The sequence below is a fragment of the Urocitellus parryii genome, chromosome 10 (genome assembly GCF_045843805.1).
Source record: "Urocitellus parryii isolate mUroPar1 chromosome 10, mUroPar1.hap1, whole genome shotgun sequence".
Classification (NCBI taxonomy): domain Eukaryota; kingdom Metazoa; phylum Chordata; class Mammalia; order Rodentia; family Sciuridae; genus Urocitellus; species Urocitellus parryii.
The window spans coordinates 23,943,186-23,968,977 of NC_135540.1; the positions used below are offsets into that span (position 1 = coordinate 23,943,186).

Below are 25,792 nucleotides of genomic sequence, written 5' to 3' on the forward strand. Positions count from 1 at the left end.
AGACTTCAAAGGACAAGCTGTCGTAGACTGAATGTACATAGACAGGCACTCTCGGTGCCACCTGTTGTGATAAAGTGGATTCCGGCACAAAACTAAATCTATTTTCTTATTTTAAACAATTAAATTCTATTTCCAAAATGGGCGGGTTGTCCCTCCATCCCTTGCTTCCTTGAGCTGCCTTCACACAGTGTCAGAGGGAAGGAATGAAGTATGGCTTTTCTTCCTCAGAAACCCAGCCACCCTGGTGGGGCAGGCACATGGGGAAGCTAGAGTGGGGGGGAGGGTGCTGCACTGGGACACAAGGGGAGCATTCTCTTATAAGCACTGGGAGAAAATAAGCGGACATTTTTGTTCAAATAATGAAATCATTACAATAGACAATTAGAAAAAATGTTCACATAGCCGCAGGTTTTAAAGAGACACAAAGCAGACAAAAATCATAAAGGAATTAACCAAGTTATTAATCATGGCTGCAAAGAAGTGGTGGTATTAATGGAAAAGAATGCTCTTTAATATGATTGCATGTGCTTTTTATAATGAAAAAACTAAAACCTGGAAATTTGCAGTTGATCTTACTATAATATGAATCCAATAATGATGATTTTATTTTAGACTATCTTCTTAGGGAAAAAAAAAAGCCATTTATAAAGTACTTTTGGAGATTCTGTATGTCTAGCACTCTATGGGATATTTTTAAAGGGAACTTTTGTCCTAACAAGAGTCTCATCCATTTTATAGAAAGAAGGTTCCACCACACTCATTAGGCAACATTACCATACATATTCATATTTAGAAAATGTCATTATTAGGAGTAAGTGTTGAAATGACATCAAATAGCAAATATTGGTATCTAAAAAGAAAGTATTCCCTCCGAGGTAAACAACATGAAGAACAGGAAATAATAACAAAAATTCATGAAGTAGAAAGCAATGTAATATAGAGAAGACTGGCAAAAGTAAAAGGTGGTTTTAAAGAGGAAACAATAAATTTAATAGACCCATACAAAAATGACCACAGAGAAAGGCAACAGAGAGAGGGAAGGAAGAAAAGAGAGAGAACCAAATAATTGATACTGAGAATGAAAAAAGAGACATCAATGCAAATGTTATTACCATCAAATTTGTGGCGATACTTTTGACAATTGAGACATACCTCTATAAATACAACTTACTAAAACTGACAGATGAAAACAGTCTCATCATTTCTAACTTCATTAAAGACATTTAATCTGTGCTTTTATATTCCATATAAAGAAATCTCCTGTCTAAGTAACTTAATTGGTAATTTTCCCCCAACATTAAGAAAAGAAACTATACAATCTTACACAAATTTATCCAAGCAATAGAAAATGGGGAAATACTTTCCAACGCACTGTACAATGCCATCATCTCAATATCAAGTCCTGACAGAAATATTATAAATAAGCAAAATTACATGCCAATTTCTCCAATACAAATAAAAAATACATATAAGCAAATTAAATTTGCTATGAATTGGATGTGAAGTATCTCCCAAGAGCTCACATGTGAGATAATTCAAGAATTCAGAGGAGAAATGATTGGGTTCTGAGCGTCTTGAGCCAATCAGTGAATTAATCCCCTTATATGAATTAATGGAGTAATAACTGAAGTGGTAGAGTGTGGCTAGAGGAGGTTCTCTAGACCATAACTATTCAGAATAGATGTAGTATGATAGAAGGCCAATCGCTGGAGGACCAGAGCCCCAGGAACTGTGAGTTAAGAGTTTATTTATCTGAATACCAAAATCACCAAGAATCACAAGGGTTAGAGAGGATGACAAGGACCCAAGGGCTAAACTTAAGATTTATGAGAGAAAGGCTAAAACATCAATAATTACTGAGAGAGAGGGGCAATGGAGGATATAGTCAGATACCAAGAGATCGAAGCTCAGAGTTTCAGGGAAGAAGAAAGGAAAATGGTCTGGAATCAGCAATGAGAAGTGAGGAGAACCCCTCCCCATCTCTAATCCAGAAGTGTGAGGTACAGGAGAGGAAACCAGCCCCACTTCCAAGGGCAGGAGAGACAGAAACATTATCAGAATCCAGTTAGGCCAAGAAAGTGCAGGGAGTGCTTCAAGGAGGTCAAGGACAGGGGATTTGGCTGGCTACTGGCTATGAGCTCAGGGAGCACAGGAGACAGCTTCCAGGAATGGGAAAGGTGGGGGAGAGGTCTGGGAAGAAAACATACAGAATTAGATAGGGTGGGGGTTCAGCGATCACAGGTGAATCAAATCCACAGTGTCTTGTAGAAAGTGGTGTAGACCGAGTTCCAGGAAGCACTTAATGAGATTCGCCTGGAGGGCCTAAGGATGTGAACCTGACAAGCAGGGAAAAGTGAAGCAGCTTCTCTTCTCTTCCGCAGGTGACCCTGTAGAGATGTTCCAAGGGCTAAGAAGCAGCCCCAGAGAAAGAGGAAATCTTCTGACCTATCCCTTTCCTTAATGGCAGCTTCATTCTTTCCTTGAGGGTGACAAGTGGTAAAACTAAAGCCCAGAGAGGCGCAGGGTTCCACATAGGCCAGTGAGGGAAGGGATGTAGATAGGGTGGGCCTCTGACTCACCTCTCTCTCTCCATGGACTTAGTTTTAAAAAGTCTGTTAAAGTGTTTTTCTATACAACCATTTTTACCATGAGTCTTGTTTTCTTAGAATCATAAGATAGGAAGAAGTTGTAAAATTACTAGTGAAAGGGACACTGAAGGAATCAGTTTAAAAGTGACCCATCAAATGTCTGGAAATAGGAGGGCAAAGAGGCAAGTTCAAGGTCTTAAGCAGATGGCAACAAAACAAACACTGAAACAGGTGACTGACTCCAGGTAGGGCTACGGTTACTATTTACATACTTCCTGAGTAAGTCAGGCAGTGAAGTCAGGAGATGGGACTTCTGATTCTGATAATCCATCTTCTAAGATAGGGTCAAAGCTAGATCATGGAACACTAGGTTTTTGAATGTATTGTGCTTTACAATTCATTCATACCTAGGGAAATGATGGCGAATAGAGAGAGCTCAATGGTATGAAGCACCTGTCATGAACTAAATACTGTGTGTTTGGTATTGTTATTATCCCCCCTCCATCCAACGAAGAAACTGAGTCACAGAGTCATGAATGAGATTTCCAATTAGAACCTGGTGGAATCATGATTCTCCCCTCAGTGATTACAACCTTGCTCTAAGCACCACCTACTCTACCACGCACGGGAGGCTCAAGCTGTGATTCGTACGTTCATGAAATGGATAGAAAGCAGAATTTATCTTAATTCCTACGTTCTATTTTCCTTTCCTTTTTCCTTGAAGAAAAACATTTATTCTAAAAAAGAATTGGGCAATTTTAATCTAAGACTCCAGTAAATTACCATGCACCTCAGAGAGAAACACAGATCTACATCCTGTTACTATTTAATAGACTTCAGTGACATGTTCATTAAAGCTGTAACTTAGTAATTGTTATGAAAATGTGGAGAAAAATATTTTGTTGTACAGATTTCTTAGGCTATATCCTCAAGATGAACTAAAAAATTAAAAAGCATCTATAAAAAGTACTCATTATTTTTCATCCAAGATACACAGTAAGTAATGTACCTAAGGTTACTTTAGAGTAAAATTAACATTTTTCCTATTTTAATTTTACAAAATAATAGTCTTCAGGTATTTCAGTTCTTTTTATTTTATTTTTTTAAAGTTTTTTGTTGTTATTGCAATTACAAAAGAATGCTTTGGCTAAAAACAAAATAAAACAAAAATTTCACATACAACAAAGCATGTTTAAATATCAATTCTTATTTTTTATTAAAGATACATTTCATTTTAAATGAAAAAGGAACAGCAACCCTATAGCACTGGGAAATGATGATTTTTCTTTGGCATTTTTTTTACACTTTCAGCATATTCAACCTTCTCCCTCCACATGAACTTACATGAGTATTGAGTGAGTTATAAATAATATCATAAAACAAAATAATCTGTTCAACAATTTGATTTTAAAGCACATAAACTGCATGGCATTTTATTTGGTTTGGTGATATTTGCAGTCTACACATAGTATTAAAAAACTGTTAAAATAGTGTCCAGCTATGTTTCAAAGTGTGCTCCATTTGGGTGTTTTCTTTTAATTTCTTTTCATTCATTCATTTAAATGCCTACTGGGTGCCAGACATTATGATAAGTATGAGGAGTTTTTTGACTCTCATGAAGCTATGGTTCCTCTGGTAAATATATCAGCTATTTCAGCAGAACATTTTTGAAGTGGTAGAATCTTTAGCAACCTCAAAAGTTACTATACAAATGGACTGAAATTCTGCTCCTTCCACTCACAATTTCACAATGATTTGGAGCTACTAGCTGAATTCTCTCAACAAACAGTTTAGAAAGGTCTTCTGTCTTTTGTTTAGCACTAAATAAATGATGGCCAAGCCCCAATATAAGTGAGCTCCATGTATATGTAAAAAGAATACTGGAATAAATTTCAGTATTCAAACTAAAGCCATAAGAATGGCCAACCCTTTTGACCAACTCAGAAGCTCTTCTGCAAGAAAGACATGTGTGATATCTTTGAGGAGAATGAAGATGAAGGTAAAGGTTTTCATCAACCCTCACAGGAATAAACTCTAAATATCACAGAATTAGTGGGACTTCAACTGATGCTACTTATGAGCTGTAGACCTCAGCTTTCAGAGTTAACAGATTTTAAAATTATTACCTATTAACACTGTCACTCTTGTTAGAACCCACAGGTCTGTGAATTTGGGCCAGCATTTACTTCTACAGGTGGATATTCAATTCTAGACTCAATTGAGATCCACACATTATTCTAGTAATCTGGAACCTCAAGTGATCTAATCAAGTCTTTAAAACGTTTAAGCTATAACAATAACATGTTTAAAGCAGACCCAAGGCAGATAGTCAGGATTTTGACATTATATGCATTAATGTTTGTAGTTTTGGTGAATACTGGTTGGATAATGAAATGGGTTTCAAAAAAAAAAATTAAATTTGGAAACAAGCCTTGATTCTTGAATTCCTTCCATCACAATCCAAACAAAGGATGGTAAAACTGAAGTGAGTTAAAGAACATTTTATTCAACAGTGCCTTGAGAGCCCAAGGAGGAGTTAATTCTGAAAATTTAAAAATTTCTTCCAAAATCAATCAAAGTCCTGCTCTACAAGAAGATTTTTTTTTTCTTAATGACAGCCTGAGGCTCAAGAACATGAGTAACAAGTTTTAAAAAAGGGAAAAACTACAAAATAGTTTCTTTGAATCAATAGCCCCCTAGGTTTTCCAGTAGTTCCCCAAGTTCCAGAGAGTTTCTCAATCACGCTCAAGGGAATTTAAAGAATCATGTATATTTTTCTTTTGAAGAATATTATGTATTTTAAAAAACAAGAATACATCAACTATAGAGAAGCTTCTTAAATTATTAAGAATTTACCTTTATAATTTCCCTATAACCTTCAATATTCATGCATATTTTTAAAAATTCAGCCTCTCAAATTCAAATAAAGGAGTGAAAACTAGTTACTCACCATTGTTTCCAAATCTCTTTCTCTTTTTACACAATACTTGAAATGAAATATGAAGGAAATAACTCTCTTCAATACAATTTTTTAAAATTTTAAATGAGTACAAAATTATAAAAAATTATTGTGCTTATTCTAACATTTATGTTGTGAAACTCACCAGGTTCTTTCTCAAGTCCTGTGGAAGAGGAGATCTTGGGTGGTATTGACAAACCAGGAAGAATGGGAAAGGCTTCTAAAGAATCCACCGTTCTGTTTCCAAAACATAAAGTTAGATCTGTATGACAACCTTCAAAGCTAATGTTACAGGATTAAGTGCTAGTCTCAGCGTCTCCAGTCCACAAGACAAACCTGTAGCACCCTCAGTGACATGCAGAGTCAATACTTATTACTGAAGAAAGATAAAATAATAACAAACTTTTCTGAGCAAGGATAACAAATAGGAATATCTGCTCTCTGAACTGGCCCTGTCTAACAAAAATCAGGAAAACGAATAAGCATCTTTGTTGTTTTACAAGAAATTTTAACACTTTCCTAACATGACTTGGGGAGCTTCAACCAAGTCATCTGAATCAAGAGTTCAGTACCACATAGAATTTTATCAAATGTAAATAGCAAACTGAAAGAAAATAAAAATCACTCCTAATCCCATCAGCATGACATGTTATATTACAAACCCCTTTAATGCTTCCTTTGGGTCAGATACTATTCTAAGTATTTTACACATCTTCCCTAAATTAAACCTACCAACAATGTGTAGTTACTATTTTAATACCCATTTCATACATGAATAAATTGAAACATTTAGTTGTCAAATAATATATAGTTCAGATTGCCCATCCAGAAATTGGTAAAGCTAGGATTTGAAGTCAGGCATTGGGGCCTCAGAAGTTAAAGTACTATTTTATACGATCTCCATGTGTCAGATATAATATATTTCAAACCCTCTCTATGTTCATGGGTACCTAAATGCACATGAACTTTCTAATTTGTTTGCACTTGGTATTATATCATTAATAAAAATACAAAGATGCACATTTTGGCCCATTATATTTTGGTATTCCATTGTATGGGTTTAGTATACTGACAGCTTATTTACCAGTCTTCTTTGGCTGATTATATAAGTTGCTTGTACACTTTTGTTATTTGTAATTAAGGATAAAAATCTTTGAGCATTCATATTTGTGCACCTGTTCAATTCTTTTCTTTTCTTACTAAAAATGTATAAAACTGTAATTGTGGTTCAAACATTCTGTAAATTTTATATAAGTTTTTGCTATTTTAAAACATTTTGCTGACCAAAATACTAGGGTGTATAAGGGCAGAGCCTGTGACTGTCCTGTTCAGAGTAACATACTTGATAGAGAGTAGTCACTCAGCAAATGGCAAATAAATGACCAATTCATAGAATCCATTAGTTTATCTGTTACTCTTGTGGCATGCCCACAGATTTGGCCAAAATATGTCAACAAAATATGGAACACTTGAATATATAGGCAGTTTTGCAAAATTTCATATGAAATTCTAGAATTGACTTATATGCTAGCAAGAATGGGGTAAAATATATTAATCAGACCCAGCTTGCTTTACTTTCCAATATGTGGTCCATGGCTTAGTATTAATCTCTAAACTAGAACTAACAGCATTTTCTCTGTGATTCCCTACTAGTGAAATATTCTACTAGAAGTAAACAACTCATTTACTTAAGCAACATATTTGACAAACATTAAGGTGAAATGACAAAGTGTTTCAACACAAATAAGAAATGCCATCAGGGATCCTACTGCTATTGTATAATATTCTCATTCTATTTTTAAATTGATCATAATTAACCTCCACATAGACTGTCATGTGCCCTTTGGAAATTCTCACTGATCATAGAACTAGGGGAAGAAATCTAGGTTCACTCACCTGAATTACAGAGTGCCTATACAGAAATACAGTTGTCTACTTTTAAAGGCTCCATATATCATCAACTAAATAATGTATTCCATACCATCTCTACGTTTATAGGCACATAAATGCATATGAACTTTCTAATTTGTTTGCACTTAGTATTATATCATGATAAAAATACTATATCATTAACTAAAATATTATATCATCAACTAAAAATCAGCACTAGTAAATAATTGAATAAGTAAATTTTTGTTGCTAGAAGATTAACATTTAGAATGCACCTATCTTTAACATTATTGTCATCAAGAGTATTTTAATATATGACAATGAATCTTTGAATTTAGAATTAAACTTAAATTTGAAAATGCAGAAATACCCCCATTTGTTTTTTTCTCTGCCGGTTAAGAAACAGAGAAATTTGAGGGAAAAGTAAGAAATCATATTTTTATAAGACTCATATTTTTCACACTTTATTTAAGAAAATTTATTTCATGTGGCTAGAGTGTTTTATGGTCTACCTAAAAATGTTATGTGTCACCTTAACAATTAGTACTTTCTAAGGCATCTTCAGGGGAACTGTAAATAGTTTATATACAACTAATCTCACAGGGGTCTATGTGACTTGAACAGAAACCTTGCCAGATCTCTCAAAGAGCTGGGCAATTCATGATAATTATTCCTAGAACGTAATTGTTAACAATCCCCTATCTGATTTCCTGACTGATTCTATTTTCCCTCTGTTGCTTGTATTCTCAGTGCTGCTTTCTGATATGCATTACATGGAGAACTAGATTTCAATAAATATATTTGGTTCAATGACTTTTTGTCTATTTAAGCATAGATTTTCAAAAAACCCAAGTCACCATGTCCCAAAACACTTATTTGTCCTTTCCTCCACATTCCCTTCACACTTCTAACATTAATGAAATGAAGCTAACTGCTAAGGTAGAAAACAAGTTACCACCTTAAACTAGCTATAAATAAAGACAAGGCGGCCCACGTGGATTGAAGTTCGGGCTTTATGTGCCCAGCGCTGTCACTGAAGTACATGCACTTGCTCTTAATTTCAAAGGGGGTTGATATTCCTCATTAAACAGGACATGTTTTCATTAAAAATGGTAAGTTAGGGTGTTGTGAGATCTTTATCTTCCACCAGTTGCAGAAGAAACAATTCTCTGAGAAATATTCAACCCTCTTGAGAAAGACATTATACTGAAAGATATTATACCTGATCAGATTTATTATTCATGAGTGCTCCACTTGTCCCTAAATCATTATTCTTCTTCCCTGGATTACGAGCCTCACCTAAATACGTTGAAATTGATTTTCAGATGAGTTTTGTTAACTTGAAATTCTAAACTCTTTCGTTCAATTGCTTTATTAACTAGTCTTTTCATAGCTAACCACTCTACTAGACCAACCTTTTCTAGATCTTGGGTTAAACTTGGAAAAACCAGAAAGGAGATTTTTTTTAAAAAACTGTTACATTTCCAGTACAATTTCTTTCCCTCTGTACTTAGTGTCCTCCCTTATCATAGATAAAACTAAAGCTGCAGTGTTGAAGCTGCAGACACATCCACTGCTCCACATTGGCATATCATGTTACACTTAAGCCAAGAAAGTGGTCACCCTGCACATGGATCTCCTTGTACAAAGCACAATTTGCAGCATCAATGTTGGAAGACATAGGCTATTCTTCACAGCCATAGTAGCATCTTCTCCAATTTCTGCTATTTATAGTTTGTACCCATTACCCCCCTTTCTGACCATGTTTTATTAATGGAACAATGTAAAATAATGTTAGCAACACATTTTAACAGAGCAGTGTTTATAGTCTGAAAGTATAAATGTCTCCCAAAATATGTGCTGAAGGCCTGTGAGTGGTTCTATCTGCAGCCTGAGGGCCATCAGTTGTGTACACAATTTTCAAGTTTTCTTGAAGAAGACAGTGATGCAAATCTGTAGAACAATTCAGAGAAGTAACTGACCCATCTCCAAACACTTGGAAACCAGAAGCAAGGCTCAAAATTCCTATGTTCAAACTGTGTTCTGTAGAACCAGCCTCACCTTCTGTTAGGGAAAGACTAACCTTTAATTATTAGATTTTAAAAGGAAAATTATAACTTACTCTGCTCCATAATTGCTGCAGAAGAGTTATTAAAATTCCAAACTTATGTAATATTATCATAAAATATGGCATTTTTCTCAAGAAAGACACAAATTGGATTTGAGCTTATGCACTGTAAAACCCAGATGGTTTGCTTAACTACTCAGACATCCTCCAGTTCAAAAGTTAATTGAACTGAAAACTAAAATTTTGATAATTGATATGCTTTGAGGGACTCAAGTAGAAAGATAAATTAGCCTCATGCATGGGGTGTTAATAGATAGATTTGAGAAACCATGACAATTGGCCAGAGAATATTGGCAAAGTACAAGAAATATACATTTTCTGTAGGTTATTTAATTACCTATTACCTGGACTTCCCGGGTTGCTGTTGCTTTTCTTTCTCCATTTTTTTACTCACGGGTTCAATATCAATCATTATTTTATGCAGTTTAACTGGTTCTGGAATTTAAGGGGGAGAAAAAGCTTTAAGTGTATAATGCTTCGTAGTTTTCTAAATGCACTTTTCAAATTAAATTGCAAATCACAGATTTTTAATAAGAAGAGGTACAATATCCTTCAAAACAATTACCAACACAGAGATACTCAAAGAACACACTCGTGTGGTTTTTTTTCACCCCATGCTTCTCAGATGCTTTGCAATTACTAAAATTTAGGACTGGCAAAGTATAGAGTAAATGAACTGCATATATCAGAAAGGAAACAGCTCCCAGAAAAATGCCTGGGACAGCACAGCACATACCAGCCTGCACAAGCCGCTTCCGCCACACACAGGCAGCACGGCCCTAGTCCTTATCGGCACAAAACTTCGTTTTTATAGGAAGGCCTGATGTTTTAAAATAATTCAGCAAATCGTAGTTAATGCAAATGGAAACACTTTCAGAAATCACATCATTTAAGACCAAAAAGTCCAGAAAAGGCAAAATCTTGCTTCAAAAAATCTGGTTCTTAGAATCTAAAGAGAAACTTACATCAATATTTTTAAATATCCATTATTTTTTACCTTGTACAGAAAATGGGACAAATACATAATCTTAAGTATTATAACAAAAATACTATGTCAGAAATTTAATGAGCACCTTGTAGCTCCTTGCTCAGGCACAATACAAGATACAGAGAAAACACGAGATGAAACCCTGTGCTTTAGAAAAAATGGATGAACTGATTGAGGGTCTCTATGTCAGCAAACAAAAGCACACTGGGCCATATTAAGTAATTTAGATTTAAATGTATAACAGGGAATACAAAATTGGGGGAGAAATGGAAAGCAGAACATGGATGTTTACTATTCATAATGTAATTGGAGGACTGGTTAGTATCCTCTATAATTTATCCCATGGACCTCAGAACAGTCATTTTTGGCAAGGTGCCTTCAACACATGAGGAAGAGCAGCTTTCTCAAGATCCTGGAAGGTCAGACCCAGGACTCACGATGTCCGTCACTGTGCTCTACTGAAGTGCCTCCTCATGCAAAGAGACAATTCCAGCCTCACTGTCCTCAGAGGGTGACTAAAAGCTCATCAGCCACGGTTTATGTACAAATACACATGGTAGGTTGAGGAATGGCTCTCTAAGTGGTGGGAGTAGAGAGCTCAGGAGACAACTTTTTGTCTTCAAAGCAGGAGCATTTAAAAATATTTACCATATGCCAAGTGTGCTAATTGCTAGATAGGGATTCTCATATTTTTCTCACAACCACCCCATAAATTGAGTATCATCATTACTCACATTTCACCGATGAGGAAACTAAAGCAGAGAAGGAGCAAATAACTTTCCCAAAGATATGGAACTCAGAGTAGGCAGAAGAACATTCAAACTCAAACAGGCAGTCCCCCAAAACTGCATTCTTAATCATTCCATGCTCTGTGGGCATCTCCGTTTATATGCTTATGGATTTCTACCTAACGAAAACTGCGACGCTGATTCCAAGAGAGTAGAGATGGATGTAAGCCACAATCATTAATAAAACACGATTGCCACTCTCAGTGGATGGCGTAAGTGACAGCGAGAAGAAGCACTACTGGAAGTAAAGGAGAAAAAAAACAGGTGGGGAGGAAGCCCAAGAAATGCAAGCCAGAGATCTAGAGACTGACTTTTACAGTGGCAATAAGGCAATAATGCTGCAGAAAGACAGCAATGGACCTTAAGAAAGTCTTAGAACCCACAGGAGGTTTTCATTTTGTTGTTTGGCCTTTCAAGACAGGAAAACTGCTGCATGTGTGAAGTTAGATGTGGAAGAAGCCGACCATCCATCAAAGATTGCTGATGCTTACATCCAAACACACTGCAAATTTGACATCATGAGCCGAGAACGGATGGACTGCAAATCAGGGGAGAAGGTGAGGAGGTGTTGTTTAAGGGTTATATTATTTTGAGAAGAATGGTCTGTGGGCATTTTTATTTATTATCTAAATGTGCTATGAAAAATCATAATGATTATCTCACATTTATAAAAATGTACATATATTCACTGTGAGTACCGGTTTATTCATTGACAGATGCACAGTGGAAATATGAAGAATGCATACCCCAGTGGAGACCCCTGATGATCAGGATAAAGACAGGAGAATAGATTCTGGCCAATCAGATGTGAGCAGATGTGAGTCCCACCAGGCCCAGGCCTTAAACTGTTCCTCCAGCCTGCTATGTGTCCTGGGAAGCAAGTCCACAAAATGGTAGAGCCACAACATGGAACTGTCTACCACACTGTGATGGAGGGGAGAAGGGCGGAATAAATCTTCACTAAATGTGAAACAAGCCACCGAGAATCACTGTTTATGTGTCACTCAGCAGAGCCCAATCTTGACTAATACTTACACTAACTAAAATTAACAACGGTGCCTATCTTTGAAGAGAAGGAGGGCGAAATATTATAGGGACTTTCCTTCTCAACATTATGTGTCTCTTTTTATACTTCTCAAAGGTTTATAATGAGCTTGTGTTACTATAATAATTAATAAAGCAAAAGAGTTACTATAAAAATAAAACAAACAATATGCCTTTTTGGAAGACTGTTAAAATCTTTAGGCATAATCCATTTAAGTGCTAAACTAAAAGCCCTCTATAGTACCAGTTAACTAAATCGTGTTAGGACTGCATCCAAAATACAAAGTAAATACAGTTTTACCCCTTAAATAGCAACACAGAATTAAAGGAAACATCTAGAAAGGCAATTAAGACTTGGGTACCCGACACTGGTTCCAATTAGCTCACCCTATTGGGAGAATAGACTCACTGTGTGACTCTGAGAAAATTACAACATCTGCGAGTTGATAACTGATTGCCTTTTTGTAAAATCTAGTCCTTAAATCAACCTCATAAAACTCTAGAATTTCAGTTCTAGAACATGAATTATTAATCTCTTCTGATTGGAACAGTTAGTACAAGAAAGAGAGAGGAAAAGAAAAGACAGGTTAACTGATGAATATTTTGAGGTTGTGTGATGAAATCAGATAAAAGGAACATAATATATTAGAATGTCAACCAGACGCCTCCAGTCCTTAAGAGTATTTGCCACAGTGGCCTCAGAGTCACTCTGCCATCAATTATTCATTGACCAAAAAGCAATTGCCTATTCAATTTCCTGCACTTTTGACTTTTTCACCTCTTTCTGGGGCTCATTTTAGTCTGACCTCCTCCAGCTGTTGTGTGTGCCTCGTGGTTCTTTCCTTGACTAGACTCTTTTTTTTTTTTTTTTTGGTATTGAGAATTGCACCCAGGGATGCTGAACCACTGAACCAAATCCTCAGCTCTTTTTTACTTTTTATTTTGAGACAGGGTCTTGCTAAGTTGCTAACAGCCTCACTAACTTGTTGAGGCTGGCTTTGAACCAGTGATCCTCCTGCCTCAGCCTCCCCAGCCACTGGGATGACAGATGTGTACCACTGTGCCAGGCTCCTTGACTATATATACTCTTACACTTCAGTTGAATGATATGGCCCACTACCATGTTATGCTTGTTACCTGAATGTACATGAATCACATATCTATGTATCTTGCTCAGACCACTCTTGAGCTCCAAATTTGAATAACTATCTCTCTCTCAATCAACATATCCCTCTCACTTTTAATGACACTACTGTCCCTTTTAAGCCTAGAAGCCATCTCCATTCTTCATTCTCCCTCAGTCATCAAATCCCCCCAATCCCTTCCCACTCACACAGCCTTAATATGGCCTTAATATTGTCGTCTCTCATCTAGAACATCAATAGCTTCCTTAACAGGATTCCCACTTACAACCATGATACCATTCCCATCCATCCCTCATACTTTCCAAAAATATTTTATTTCCAAGTTACAGAATTTTGAATTGTCATTGTGTTACTTTCTAAGGTAATTTCATGGTAAAGAACAAGTTTTGTAGAGCTCCACCTCTCTGAAATTTGTTGACTTCTACTTTATAAACCAATTTTCATAATGTTCCACATTTGCTTGAAATAATATATAATCTAAAATTGTTAGGAATAGTGTTCTATATCTATCTAATAAATAGAGCTTGTTAATTTATTTGTTCAAATAAAATACTTTATATCCTTACCAATCTGTGTGCACATATTTATATAAAAACACATGTATAAAACACATGCATACATTATTTTTTTCAGAACCACTTGAAAGTAGGTTGTAGAGTATGCCATTTTACGCTTAATTATGAAGTTCCTGAAAAGTACATCTCCTACATAGTCACAATATCCACCCCCAAAATTTAACACTGATGTAATAATATTATCTAATATCATTATTCAAAATTTCCTAATTTTGTTCAAAATATCTTTTCCAGATATTTCTCTTTTACCAACCCACAATATAATCAAGGGTCACAGGTGTCTCTTAGATCTACTTTAAGCTAGAACTTCCCTTCTAATGCCTATCCACATGTAACTACCAAGTGCTTAATATGACTACTCTCTGGATTAACACATGTTATAATTATAAAACACACATTGAATTTTCAAGATTTATTGCAAAAATATAAGCTACCTAATACATGTTGGTTACATGTTTAAATAATGTTTTCCTAGATCAAATAAAATATATTATTGAAATTGATTTTGTTTCTCTTTACTTTTTTTAGCATAGCCAATGGAAATTTTTTAAACTACATTTTCAGTTTACCTTGATTTCCAATTGGACAGCACTATCCTAGGCTATTCCTCTCACCCCTTTCATCTTTTTTGACAGGATATTCTTTACTGCAATCTGGGTTCTTATTGTGTCTCTTTGACTAGATTGAAATTAAGCATTTTTGACAGGAATACTATATAAGTGGTATTATGTCCTTCCCTTTATAATCATATCAAAAGGTGCTACTTAACTTGGTTGCTTGACTAAGGTGGTAAGTGGCACATCTTCCCATTAAAAAGGTACATTTGTCCTTTTTGTTGTGGTTAATGGCCAATCTGTCTGATCCTTTGAGTCCATGAGACTAGGTTGTTCCCCAACTGCCTTTCATTTAAAAAAAATGATTTCAGTGTCCATGGATAACTTTTGCCTTAGTAGTAGCAAAATAATATCTGGTTGTAATTCTATGGTTCCTTCTACATCGTAAAAACTGGCATTTACCTGTAAAGGAGACATTTCCTCTTTTTTCTCCCCCGGCCCAACCCCAAGTATTATTATAGACACATTAATTCCATTTTACTGAGTGTATTATCATCTATTTCTATCATTATTCTTGTTTTGTTTTGTTTCAGTACCAGGGATTGAGCCCAAGGGCACTGGACACTGAGCCACATCCCCAGCCCTATTTTGTATCTTATTTAGAGACAGGGTCTCACTGAGTTGCTTAGCACCTCGCTGTTGCTGAGGCTGGTTGTGAACCATGATCCTCCTGTCTCAGCCTCCTGAGTGGCAGGGATTACAGGCATGTGCCACTGCACCTGGCTTCATTCTTCTTTCTGATGTTCACAATGGCAAAACTGGCAGGTCACAGTCGTCCGCTCCCATTCCATTTGGGCATCCCTCCTGTAGTCTTTTGCCTTTCCACCATTCTTGTCACAAGAGTTCTCACTTTGTCCTTTCCCTATTCCAGACCAGAAATCTGGTATCCAAGAAGCAGCAATTATTCCTCTTCTAAAATAACTTTTTTCTAAAATAACTTTTATCCATTCTTCTGTTGCTTCCTAATTAGAAAAATCTGGTTACATTTATGTTAAATACATCCCCCAGAGCTCTTTGTCTTTCTTGTTTTCTAAATCTTTATACTTCACTGGTAAATTTCTTAACATTTCTTACAAATTTTATTTTGACAATATCTACAATTATTATGGATTTATTTCTAAAAGTTCCCTATAGTTCTTTATAGAGCTTTCTGAATATTTAATAGTCTCTAGTTCATTCATGTTTATACTTTCATATTTTAAAACATTAGGTTTACTTATTTCTGTTCTTTATCAGATAATTCAAATACCTATTGGTCTTTGTGTATCTAAGTCTAGTAGTGGGAAGTGGCTCAGTCTCAGTCCTAGCGGTTGACTTCCTGATACATTTTTATTTTATACATTTTCATACATTTTTATTTTACATTGGAAACTCATATGGGAATGGGGATTATTTATATATTCTATAGAAAGGATTATTTGTATATTCCATAAGAATATGAATTATTTGTGTTGAATGCAACTTGGGATTAAGAACTATTGCTTGAAAGATAATTTGTATTTGTTTCCTGTAGGAGGTTGAGGGCATTTTCAACTCATGACAATTTTAATTTCTCACTTTAGGGATTTTTGAGATACCAGTAATATGAATTCTGATTCGATCCCAAGTGAGCTTGTTTGTGGTTATGAATTACACAAGAAAACTTTTACTCTCCTTCTCACCCCAGTTTGCACTTTCAGATGTCACCCCAGTTTCAGATGTGACCACCTTTCCAGGGCGAAGGGGCTCAGGTTGGGGGAGTCTCTGACCTAACATCCTATCATGCAGTGACACAGGTATTTTCCTTGTGCCTTGCTCATCAAGGTCCAATGAAATTGAAAGCTTGGGTCCACCAGAGATAAGCCTATCCTCCTCCCAGGTGCAGAAGTGGGGCTCTGCCCTAAAATACCTCCTTGGATTTGTTTTTCTGTTTTTTCCATTTGGATTCTCAGGTGCTCTACAAAAACATGTTAAATAAAGGAATGTTTTAAATGATTTTCTCCATATTACTAGTCACATTTTAAGACTCAGCTGAAGGGATACTATCTATTTTGACATTGAAACAATTTGCACTACTCATCATTTCCCTGGTCCACCTCCCTTTTATTAGTCTGTAAACTCTCATAATGTGGGCTGAAACTTAACTCTTCTTGAATTTTCTTTAAAACCTCTTGTTAAGCCTTTGTTACATGAATCAGTAACAAAAATATTTAGTACCTCTTATTCAGTTATGCAGTTTTTGGATATTGGTATTTTATGTTTGCCAGCAACATGGATTTATTTCTTCCCTTTTTTTCTGAGATACTCTAGATACTATATACCTGCCTCCTTCAAACTACTTCAAAGGGGAAAAGAGGCCCATTTCTCCCTTGACCTTTGTAAATAATCCTATCATCCTCCTCCACAAAAATAAAATAAATAACCAAGGGCTCTAATTCATGTCATATAAACATTCAAAGTTTTTAACTGAACCAGTGTGTCACTGGGAACTGCAGTCTGAATAATTTCAAAACTGGATGTCATAAAAGAGACTGTTCTCTCCATCCTGGGTGTCCCCTCGTAGAGGAACTTTCTAAAGGACATCACAGAGGCGATTTCAGGATGTAAAAATGGTGGGGCTAGAGGAGTATTAAGGTCTTTTCCACAGAGATGCTTCATGATGCTATGAAAGTGCTTCATACCAGTTAAATGCAGATCTTTTTTTATTTAAAAAAAAACTGAGATTTTTATATTGATTATAAAATGATTCTTTTCATTTCTTTTTAAGACCCACTATTTAAATCATATTTCATTTTATGTAATTATAATAAATTTAAAACTGAAAAATGTTGCAAATTTATAGACAGATTCATTAGTCAAGAATGACAGATTGCAATTTACTGACATTTCACATTCTAGTGTGTGGGCTGGGTGGATGTCATATGATTTTCTACTGTTGGAATTTCCAGCACATGTGTGTTCTACAGAATGCCAATTCCTCACTGGTTTGTGAACTCTGTGGTGGTTTCTTGAGGACAGGAATTGTGTTTTTATGCATGCATCCATTTATTAAATCATTCATCCAACAGGTCTTTACTGAACACCTACAATGTGCCGGGCAGTCTGGTAGGACTAAGAATGCAAGAAACATCTGGAGTTATAAAGCCCTAGTTCTGGGAAGTGAAATTAACTACAAATAATTGAGTGTTCCAACTGCAGTACTATGGAACTTTATTTTCATTATCTCATGAATCTAAGAGAAGGAATGAAATGTATCCTTTAGCTTTATAATTGGGATACCAATTATCCTCTAGTGACATAGCTGAATCTTTGCCAGTAAGAATTATCAGTAGAGGCTTCACAAAACTGCACAGAATAAAAGGGTTGAGATTGATCTTCCCTGGACAACAACAACAAAGATACAGCTGCAGTTCAATGACTCTCCCTAATTGGAGCCTTTGCTCAGGCTTACCTAGTCCTGTGTCCCTAGACAATCACTTCTGGTTTTGCCATGAGCAAAATCAAAGCAGGTGTCAGGAGGCTATTCTCCATGACTATTTTCACATATCTACAAAGTCAGAGCTTTCTGAGAAATGAATCCTAGCCCCCTAGATTAAACAGTGCTTGAAAGATAAATAAGTCATGGAGTTAAAGACAGAGACCTCAAGGGAGACTGAGAGGACCCTCCGCTTGGCCATCTACCTACCTTTCAGAGAGTAATAGACCAGGGGCCTTGACTCCACCTGATCTCTCCTGATTGGAGTTGCTTGCATTTCCATCCCCTTACTCTCCGTGTCCCTACTGTATTCAATGAAGGAGGGCAAATGTGTCAAATGCCCTAAACAAGTTCCAAGATTCCCCATTTCAGAGTTCTTCTCCGGTGGTAATAACTCCATCATGCATGTAGACAACATCTGTCCTTCTTGTGTTGGTCTCCAGGGGTCTGAGGCATGAAGAACCTGAGGCAAGATACTCTGAATAACTTTATACCATCTCTAATCCACAAACCTTGTGTTTCCCATCAGGAAAGACAGAGACAGACAGACAGACACAGACACACCCACATACATACATGAAGACATGAAGCTTAACAGAAGCAAGACTAACGTGCTTCTTTCCTTCACAGATGATATGGAAAAGAGTTAGGAACTCCAGATAGGTAAGCTTTCCTTAAACCTGCAGTTAGCCTGGCCCCTTGAAACTGTTCTCCAAGGTTAAACATCTGGGAGCTCTCACTCTCTTCTCTGTGCAACTTCTGAGGTCTCAGATTCATTGCTTTTGTCGCAGTTCCTCAAGCTGAGCTCTGTCAGGCTACCCCCTCCATGCTGTCCCCCAGCTCCTCAGCACTGTGGCAGGAAGGCGCCTCTGGACCTCTTCAGTTTCCACAAAACACCTCAGTACTAACTATTATATTTTAGTACTAATTATCTTGTCGCAAATTTCTCTCAGCTCAAAAATTTTTGAAAACTCTTTAGAAACACCCATTCCTTCAGGGGAATGAGTCAAATAGTGGTGTGTGACAAACTTAAGTTGAGGCTCACAGGCACTCAGCAGGCTGAGTGAGTAGTGGAGCTCAACCCCAGCCTTGGGAAATCCACTTGGCCTCTGAGTTCCAGTTTCCTCGAACTTAAAATTGGTGGCTGATACCTCTGAGCATCATAAAATTCATTATCATGAAACATTAAACAAGTTATACACTCAATGCATATAAAGCAGTGAGCACTTAAGTTCTTGGGAAATACAGAACTGTTCCCCTTGTCATTTATACTTTTGTTGTCCCTTTTTTGTCTTCACTGAGCAAAGCATAAATAAGCCCGCTCTGTTTTACTTGGCAAGATTCCTGTATTTGGTAAGACATGGGTACCCTACAGGAATTCATCTTTGCTTCCCATAGGGTCAGAACTAAAGAAAATAGGAGACTCCGTTGTAACTCCAAATCCTTCTTAACGTGCTTCTCCCAAATGAGGCCTAAAAGTATACAAACTAGAAGTAAATAAATACACAGGGACATGCTAACAAAGTTTGAGAAGTCAAAGAACTCATTCAACCTCAGTTAGAATTCTAAGGAAGCCTGAGAGGGGAGTAACCATGGGCCAGTGGGTGACAGATACAAGAAAAAATATACCATCATGACCCAAACTCATGTGTTGCAGGGTGCAGAGAATACAAGCATTCCTGGAGAAGCCAAAAATACTGCAGTCCTTTATCATAACCATTTCATGACCCGGACATAGCAAAGAAGACCTGTATTTATAATTTTATTCCCCACACAGATATTCACCGGGAGAAGGGTGTAATTTCTAGGGCAGAGCTGCTAAGCACAGAAAGTGGAAACTTTGAAGCATCAGGGAGATGTTGCAAATGAAAGTCTTCTTTATTTATTTCATTTCTGTGGCATTAATCATGTTGCATCTTGCAAGGGTGTTGTCGTTTCTCCCGCGTGCACACGCGGAGTGACTGAGCAGTGCTATGCAATGTGTCTCTCGCGCTCTGGCACTTCCATTTCATACTTCACAGTTTTAGTGTCACTTTGAGGTTTGAAATGTTTCACAGTTATTTGCTATATGTGGGTGCCAAAATTAAAAAGAAAAAAAAAGCCAGCCTATATCACTAAAAAAGATCCAGCAAGAACAGAAAATAGTTAGTCAGATGGGAATTTTTGTCCCATTAACATTCAGAACTTTGTCAAGAATCAATTTACTTTTTATCAAAATCTAATTTATGTTCTACAGATGCGTGGTGCATACAATTATTTTTATCACCACATACAGTTCTTATAAAGTTAAATATAAACCTTTATTCCTGTAGATAAGATTCTATAATTAAAGGAAATTGCAAACACCATACATCTTTCCTAGCCTCACAACTTGCCCATATGCTCCAGCACAACAAACCGCAAAGCCTCAATCCAGCCACCTGATCGGATCCAGTATAAATATTGAGTGAATTTCTATGTGTTTATCTCTATGCATTTTTCAGCTGAATGTGTGAAAGTCAATCTATTTAAACAAAGAACGACTTAGATCTGCCACAAATATGCATTCATTAAAACTGATAATGCACTGAGCAATATATTCCCTAATAATTACTAACAATGACAGAGATTTTGCCATTAAGTTTTCTAAGACAACAGCACACCCAATGACCTCCTGCCCTCTCTCTATGTGCTTACTGTTGATCCTCTCACTGTATATACCAGAGACCCACCCACAGTCGTTGGGCATCTGACCACCTAAAAGTTACATGTTTTTTTAATTTACTCACGTATTCTGTCCAGCAGCCACCAAAAAAGATAAGTAAATAAATAAATAAATAAATACACAAAGAATGATAAAAATGTGGGGACTCATAAAAGGAAGCATTTTGCACTGGAGAATTATCTAGAATAAGCACCTAACACAAATCAAGCACTTAGCAGAGACTCATCCCTTTCCTCTCCTCGTCTTTTCAACTTCACAAGATGCCTCCTAAAGCTCTGTTGTCTGGTTTGTTTCATTAAGAATGGAAATTGAAAGCCATTGGTAAGCATGGAAAGAAGGCACAGAGAGGGGTGAGCAAATACAGATGGAAACTCAAATGGCAACACTTTTAGGCAAGCTCTGGACCAGATTCTAATATCTGAAATTATTTTTCTGAGACAGTATAAAATAATTTTTCCACTTAGGGAGAGGGAATTTATGCTTACAATATTGGCTGTCTAAAAGATTATAATTAACTACTGGACAGAAAGAGAGTTAAGTTTTCCATCTGAAGAACCCAGCACTTATCAGAGAAACTAATAATGGCTAATTATGCAAACGTGTTGACAGCCCTAGTAAAGGTTCACGGGGCCTACTCTAGTTTCAAATATTTCAGCAGGAATTCAGGATAATTCTGAAAGTGTGCATGTGTGGGGAGAGGGCCAACCTGCCACAAAACGCATGTAAGAAAGCGGATGGAGACAGTGTTAGCGTGACCTGCTTTGTGTTCTCAACGAGTCTAAATTCCAACTTGACTAAGCCATGCCCAAAATGCAAAACTGTCTCCATTTTATTTTTTATTTCCAACTTACTCTTTAAATGTGTGCACAATTAAATACTTAGCAGCAACTGAGAAATTGAACAATTTCCTTATGATAAGGATACCATTCAGCAATAATGTTACATTATTTTTAAAAGGTTTGATTTAATTTCACTACCTGCACTAGACATTCTGACAGTACGGTACGGGAGCCCCAAAGGACTAAAATTGTATCAAGGAGTCTCATGAAATTAACACAAAGGTCTCAGAATAAATCCATCAATTTAATAAATTCAGGAATTTATTAAACTTAACACTTCTGAGAGGCACCCTTATAGTAGAGTGGGTGGGGTGAAAGGTGGAAAGAATGGATCAAAAAATACATGCAAAACTTCATAACTATCATAACATCCCACCAAAGGTCAGGAAGTATTGGCACAGACAGTCGAACAAAGCCTACTAGCCAATTGTTTTTTATTTTCTTATTTAGTTACATATATGTTGCCCTTTGTGTATCAAATATCCCATCAGATGCTGTGGGATTAACAAAAGATATAAAATATGCAGCTTAATCCATCAATAAAATTAGAAAATAATATTCATATAAAATAAGAATTTATTTGAATACAATTTACAAGGCAATACTTCAGAATATTCTTGTGAATTTCAAAGGGAAAATGATGACCATGAAGGGGAAAACTGGATGAATGGGTCAACTACAAGTAATGAGAAGGTTTCAGAAAAGAGAGTCTATAAGACCAGAGAGCATTCATGAGGCCCTAACATTCTCCAGAACACTTCCCTTATCTCAAATTCCACAACCACCCCTCCTAATGCCTTTCCTGTGCTTAATACTACTGTTCTTTTGCATAAGCATACGAAAGGCATATTTCCAATGCATCATCTTTGTGAAAAGTTCAACAACTTGGAACAGGAGCCTCCAATTTTCTAATCTCTTTTTCCATATTTCCATCACTACAAAATATCTGGAGTAACTGCCTCTATATGTAAAGTTATTTATCTATAAATTATAGATTCATATTCTACCCTATTAGCATAGTTCATATATTATAAAACAAACACAAAATATACATTACAATCTGAATATATATATATAAAAAATATAAATAAGAGCTTCTTCGGACACAATCAGGTATCATTTTACTCAAGCCCCCAGAATAAGCACTTCCTCTTATGATACCAGTGGATCAGAGCAGAGGTTGCCAAATGCTATGGTTGGGAAGTGCTCCCAATGGCATATGTGTTAAAGGCTTTGTCACCACCATGTGGTGCTAGTGGGAGGTGGCAGATCATTTGGGGCCTAAAGGCAAAAAATTAGATCACTCAGGATATGCCCTTCACAGGTTGTAGGAATACTGGTCCCTTCCTTTCTTTGCTTCCATCACACCCTCTCACCACCGTGATAAACTGTGCCACCCACCACAGGCCTAAAGCAATGGGGCCAAGTGATCATCGACTGGAACCTCTGAAACCATGAGCCAAAACAAACTTTTCTACCTTTTCAGTGGCTTACCTCAGCTATTTTGTCATGGCAACAGAAAGATTAGTAGTATAGCAAACTATAGTCAATGCCTAATCCTATTTTTGTACACAATCACATCCATTTGTTTACCTGTGACTTATGACAGTTTCCGCTCTACAAAGGCAGAGATGAGTAATTGTGACAAGAAAACATATGGCCCATAAGGTCAAAAACATTTAATATCTGACTCTACAGAAAAAGTTAGCTGACCTCTAGATTAGGATTAGTTTCAACATAAAAAGGAAGAGTTCTGCAGACAGAATGTTAAGAACATAGAAAATTGAAAGAAAAGAAAAGGCAAAATTGATAAAAATCTGCTAATTAAGGATGCCAGTCAACATGCAAAACAGGTCAGATCATTAATTTCATATGTCAACTTGATTGGCTAAGGAATGCCCAGATAGCTGGAAAATATTATTTCTGAGTGTGTCTGTGAGGGTGTTTCAGAACAGATTAGCATTTGAATCAGTAAGAAGATCCACTCTCACTAATAGAAGCAGGCACCATCCAATCTACTGAGGGGTAGAGCAGAACAAAAAGGCAGAGGAAGGGTGAATTCTCATTCTCTTTCTCTCTCTCTCTCTCTCTCTCTCTCTCTCTCTCTCTCTCTCTCCCCCCTCCCCCCCCCTCTTTTTCAGGCCTGGAACATCCATCCTCTGCCTTCAAACATTGATGGCCTGGTTCTATAGTCTTCGTACTCCAACTCTGGAACTTACACAAAAACAACACTTGTCCCTCTACAGTCTCAGGCCTTTGGACTCAGACCTGGACTTACAGCACTTAGCTACGTGGTTCAGGCCATCTTACTCAGACTGAACACCAGAAACTTTCCTCATTCTCCAGCTTGCAGACAACATGTGGTGAGATTTTTCCGCTTCCAGAAATCCCATATACTCTGTTGCTCTGGAGAACCCCGACTTCTACCACGGCATAGGAGGGGAATTACCTACGAGGGTAAAACTGGCTATAGCGTCATAGAGTATGGAAACAGAATTTTAAGAAGAGTGAAAAGTAAACATAGATCAAAGGGCATAAAGACCACAATTGTGGTGTCTTTTTTAAAACAATGTTTCTTATAACACTTCTTTCAGGGAGTAGACCCATCTCCCCATTCTAGAACAACCTTAGTTGGCAGGGCTTTCATATCCATTGTGCACTTGCTGTAAACTTCAAAATAGAGCACAGGGGGATATTTAAATATCAATGGACAAAAATTGTGATTTAACATGAAGAATGAATAGCAGTGATTCCAATTCAATCTCTTACATGCACACACGTAATTCTAGGTTTGGGGTCCTCTAGAAAATGTTGTGATATTCCTTTGGTCGTCACAGAGAATTTTGTTTTTTTAATAGGCCACCAAAGATAACTGTTAGACTATAAAGAGTTTAAGGCCTTCAAATCACCAACAATCTCTTTTTTTCTTAAGTTGTATTATTCTTGAAGTTAATGCCAAAGATTGTAGTCCTTAGTTACTGTCCTAGTTTTTTGGTGAGGATAGAACCCAGGGCCTTGTGCATGCTAAGCAAGCACTCTACCAGCCCCTTATATTAGTTCTGACTTCCCCAACTAGAGCACAGAAAGAAACAAAACTGTGTTGTGTGTCTTTATATGCCCCGTGCCACTTAACTGGCCACTTGATATTATACTCAGTGAATAATGATCAGTTCCTAAGAAGTTATGTCCAAAATACATTGCTGCATGTCAAATCTGATTTTTTCCACTGCTTTTCATTGCAAAATAGAATATTCTTTTAAAAAAAGTGTTTCAAGAGACTAAGGAGAAAAAAGACCAGGAATAGGCACGTCTGGTTCTAGTCACTGGTGTGACAAACTAGCTGTTTGGACTTGAGGAAGTCATCTCTTTAATTTCCCTTTCACCATAATGATGGGTTAGAGATGCTGACAACTAATATCCTATTTAGCCGTAAAAGTCTATGCGACAAAATCACATTTAAAGATATTATGGATATTTTACACCACATTATTCCAGTCAGGAGTTGCAAAATGGTAACAGAAGGACCAAATGCAGAGGGAGACATGGCTGAGGAGTTAATTTTCAAGAACTGTATTGAAGCCAGGTGCAGTGGCACATTCCTGTAATCCCAGCTACTTGGGAGGCTAAGGCAGGAGAATTGCCACTTGGAGGGCAGCCTGAGCAACTTTGTGAGAGGCTGCCTCGAGATTTAAGAAATAAATAAACAAAAATAAAAACAGGTATGTAGCTTAGTGGTAGAGTGTTTGCCTAGTATGTATGAACTAGATTCAATCTCTAGTTCCATATTTAAAAAAAAAAAAGGAAAGGAAATAAATTGAATCAGAGTATGTCTGGATGGCTGTGCTATCTCCAGTTTGCTATAGACTCCATTCCACCCTCTGATCACACACCAGCTACTTCACACATTTTTGTTACCTGATGATCTTAAAAAGTATTTGAATTTGTAACTCATGATTTAAAGGAATAATAACTCTTGTGATCATTCTGATAGCTAGATTATTATCCTGCATATGGAACACAGAGGTACTATTGTTACTAAAAAGAACTTCAAAACACATAAATGCGAAGGTACTAAG

The 25,792-nt window shown here is 36.7% G+C and overlaps 1 protein-coding gene across 1 annotated transcript in view; it reads right to left on the reverse strand.

Moving 5' to 3' along the window:
* Positions 1–9,905: 9,905 nt before the first annotated feature.
* Positions 9,906–25,792, reverse strand: part of LOC144257130 (IQ domain-containing protein M-like) — a 56,295-nt gene continuing 40,408 nt past the window's right edge. The window contains exon 4 of the mRNA XM_077803105.1: positions 9,906–10,000. Coding sequence (XP_077659231.1) covers positions 9,906–10,000 — 95 coding nt within the window. The remainder of the gene's footprint in view (positions 10,001–25,792) is intronic.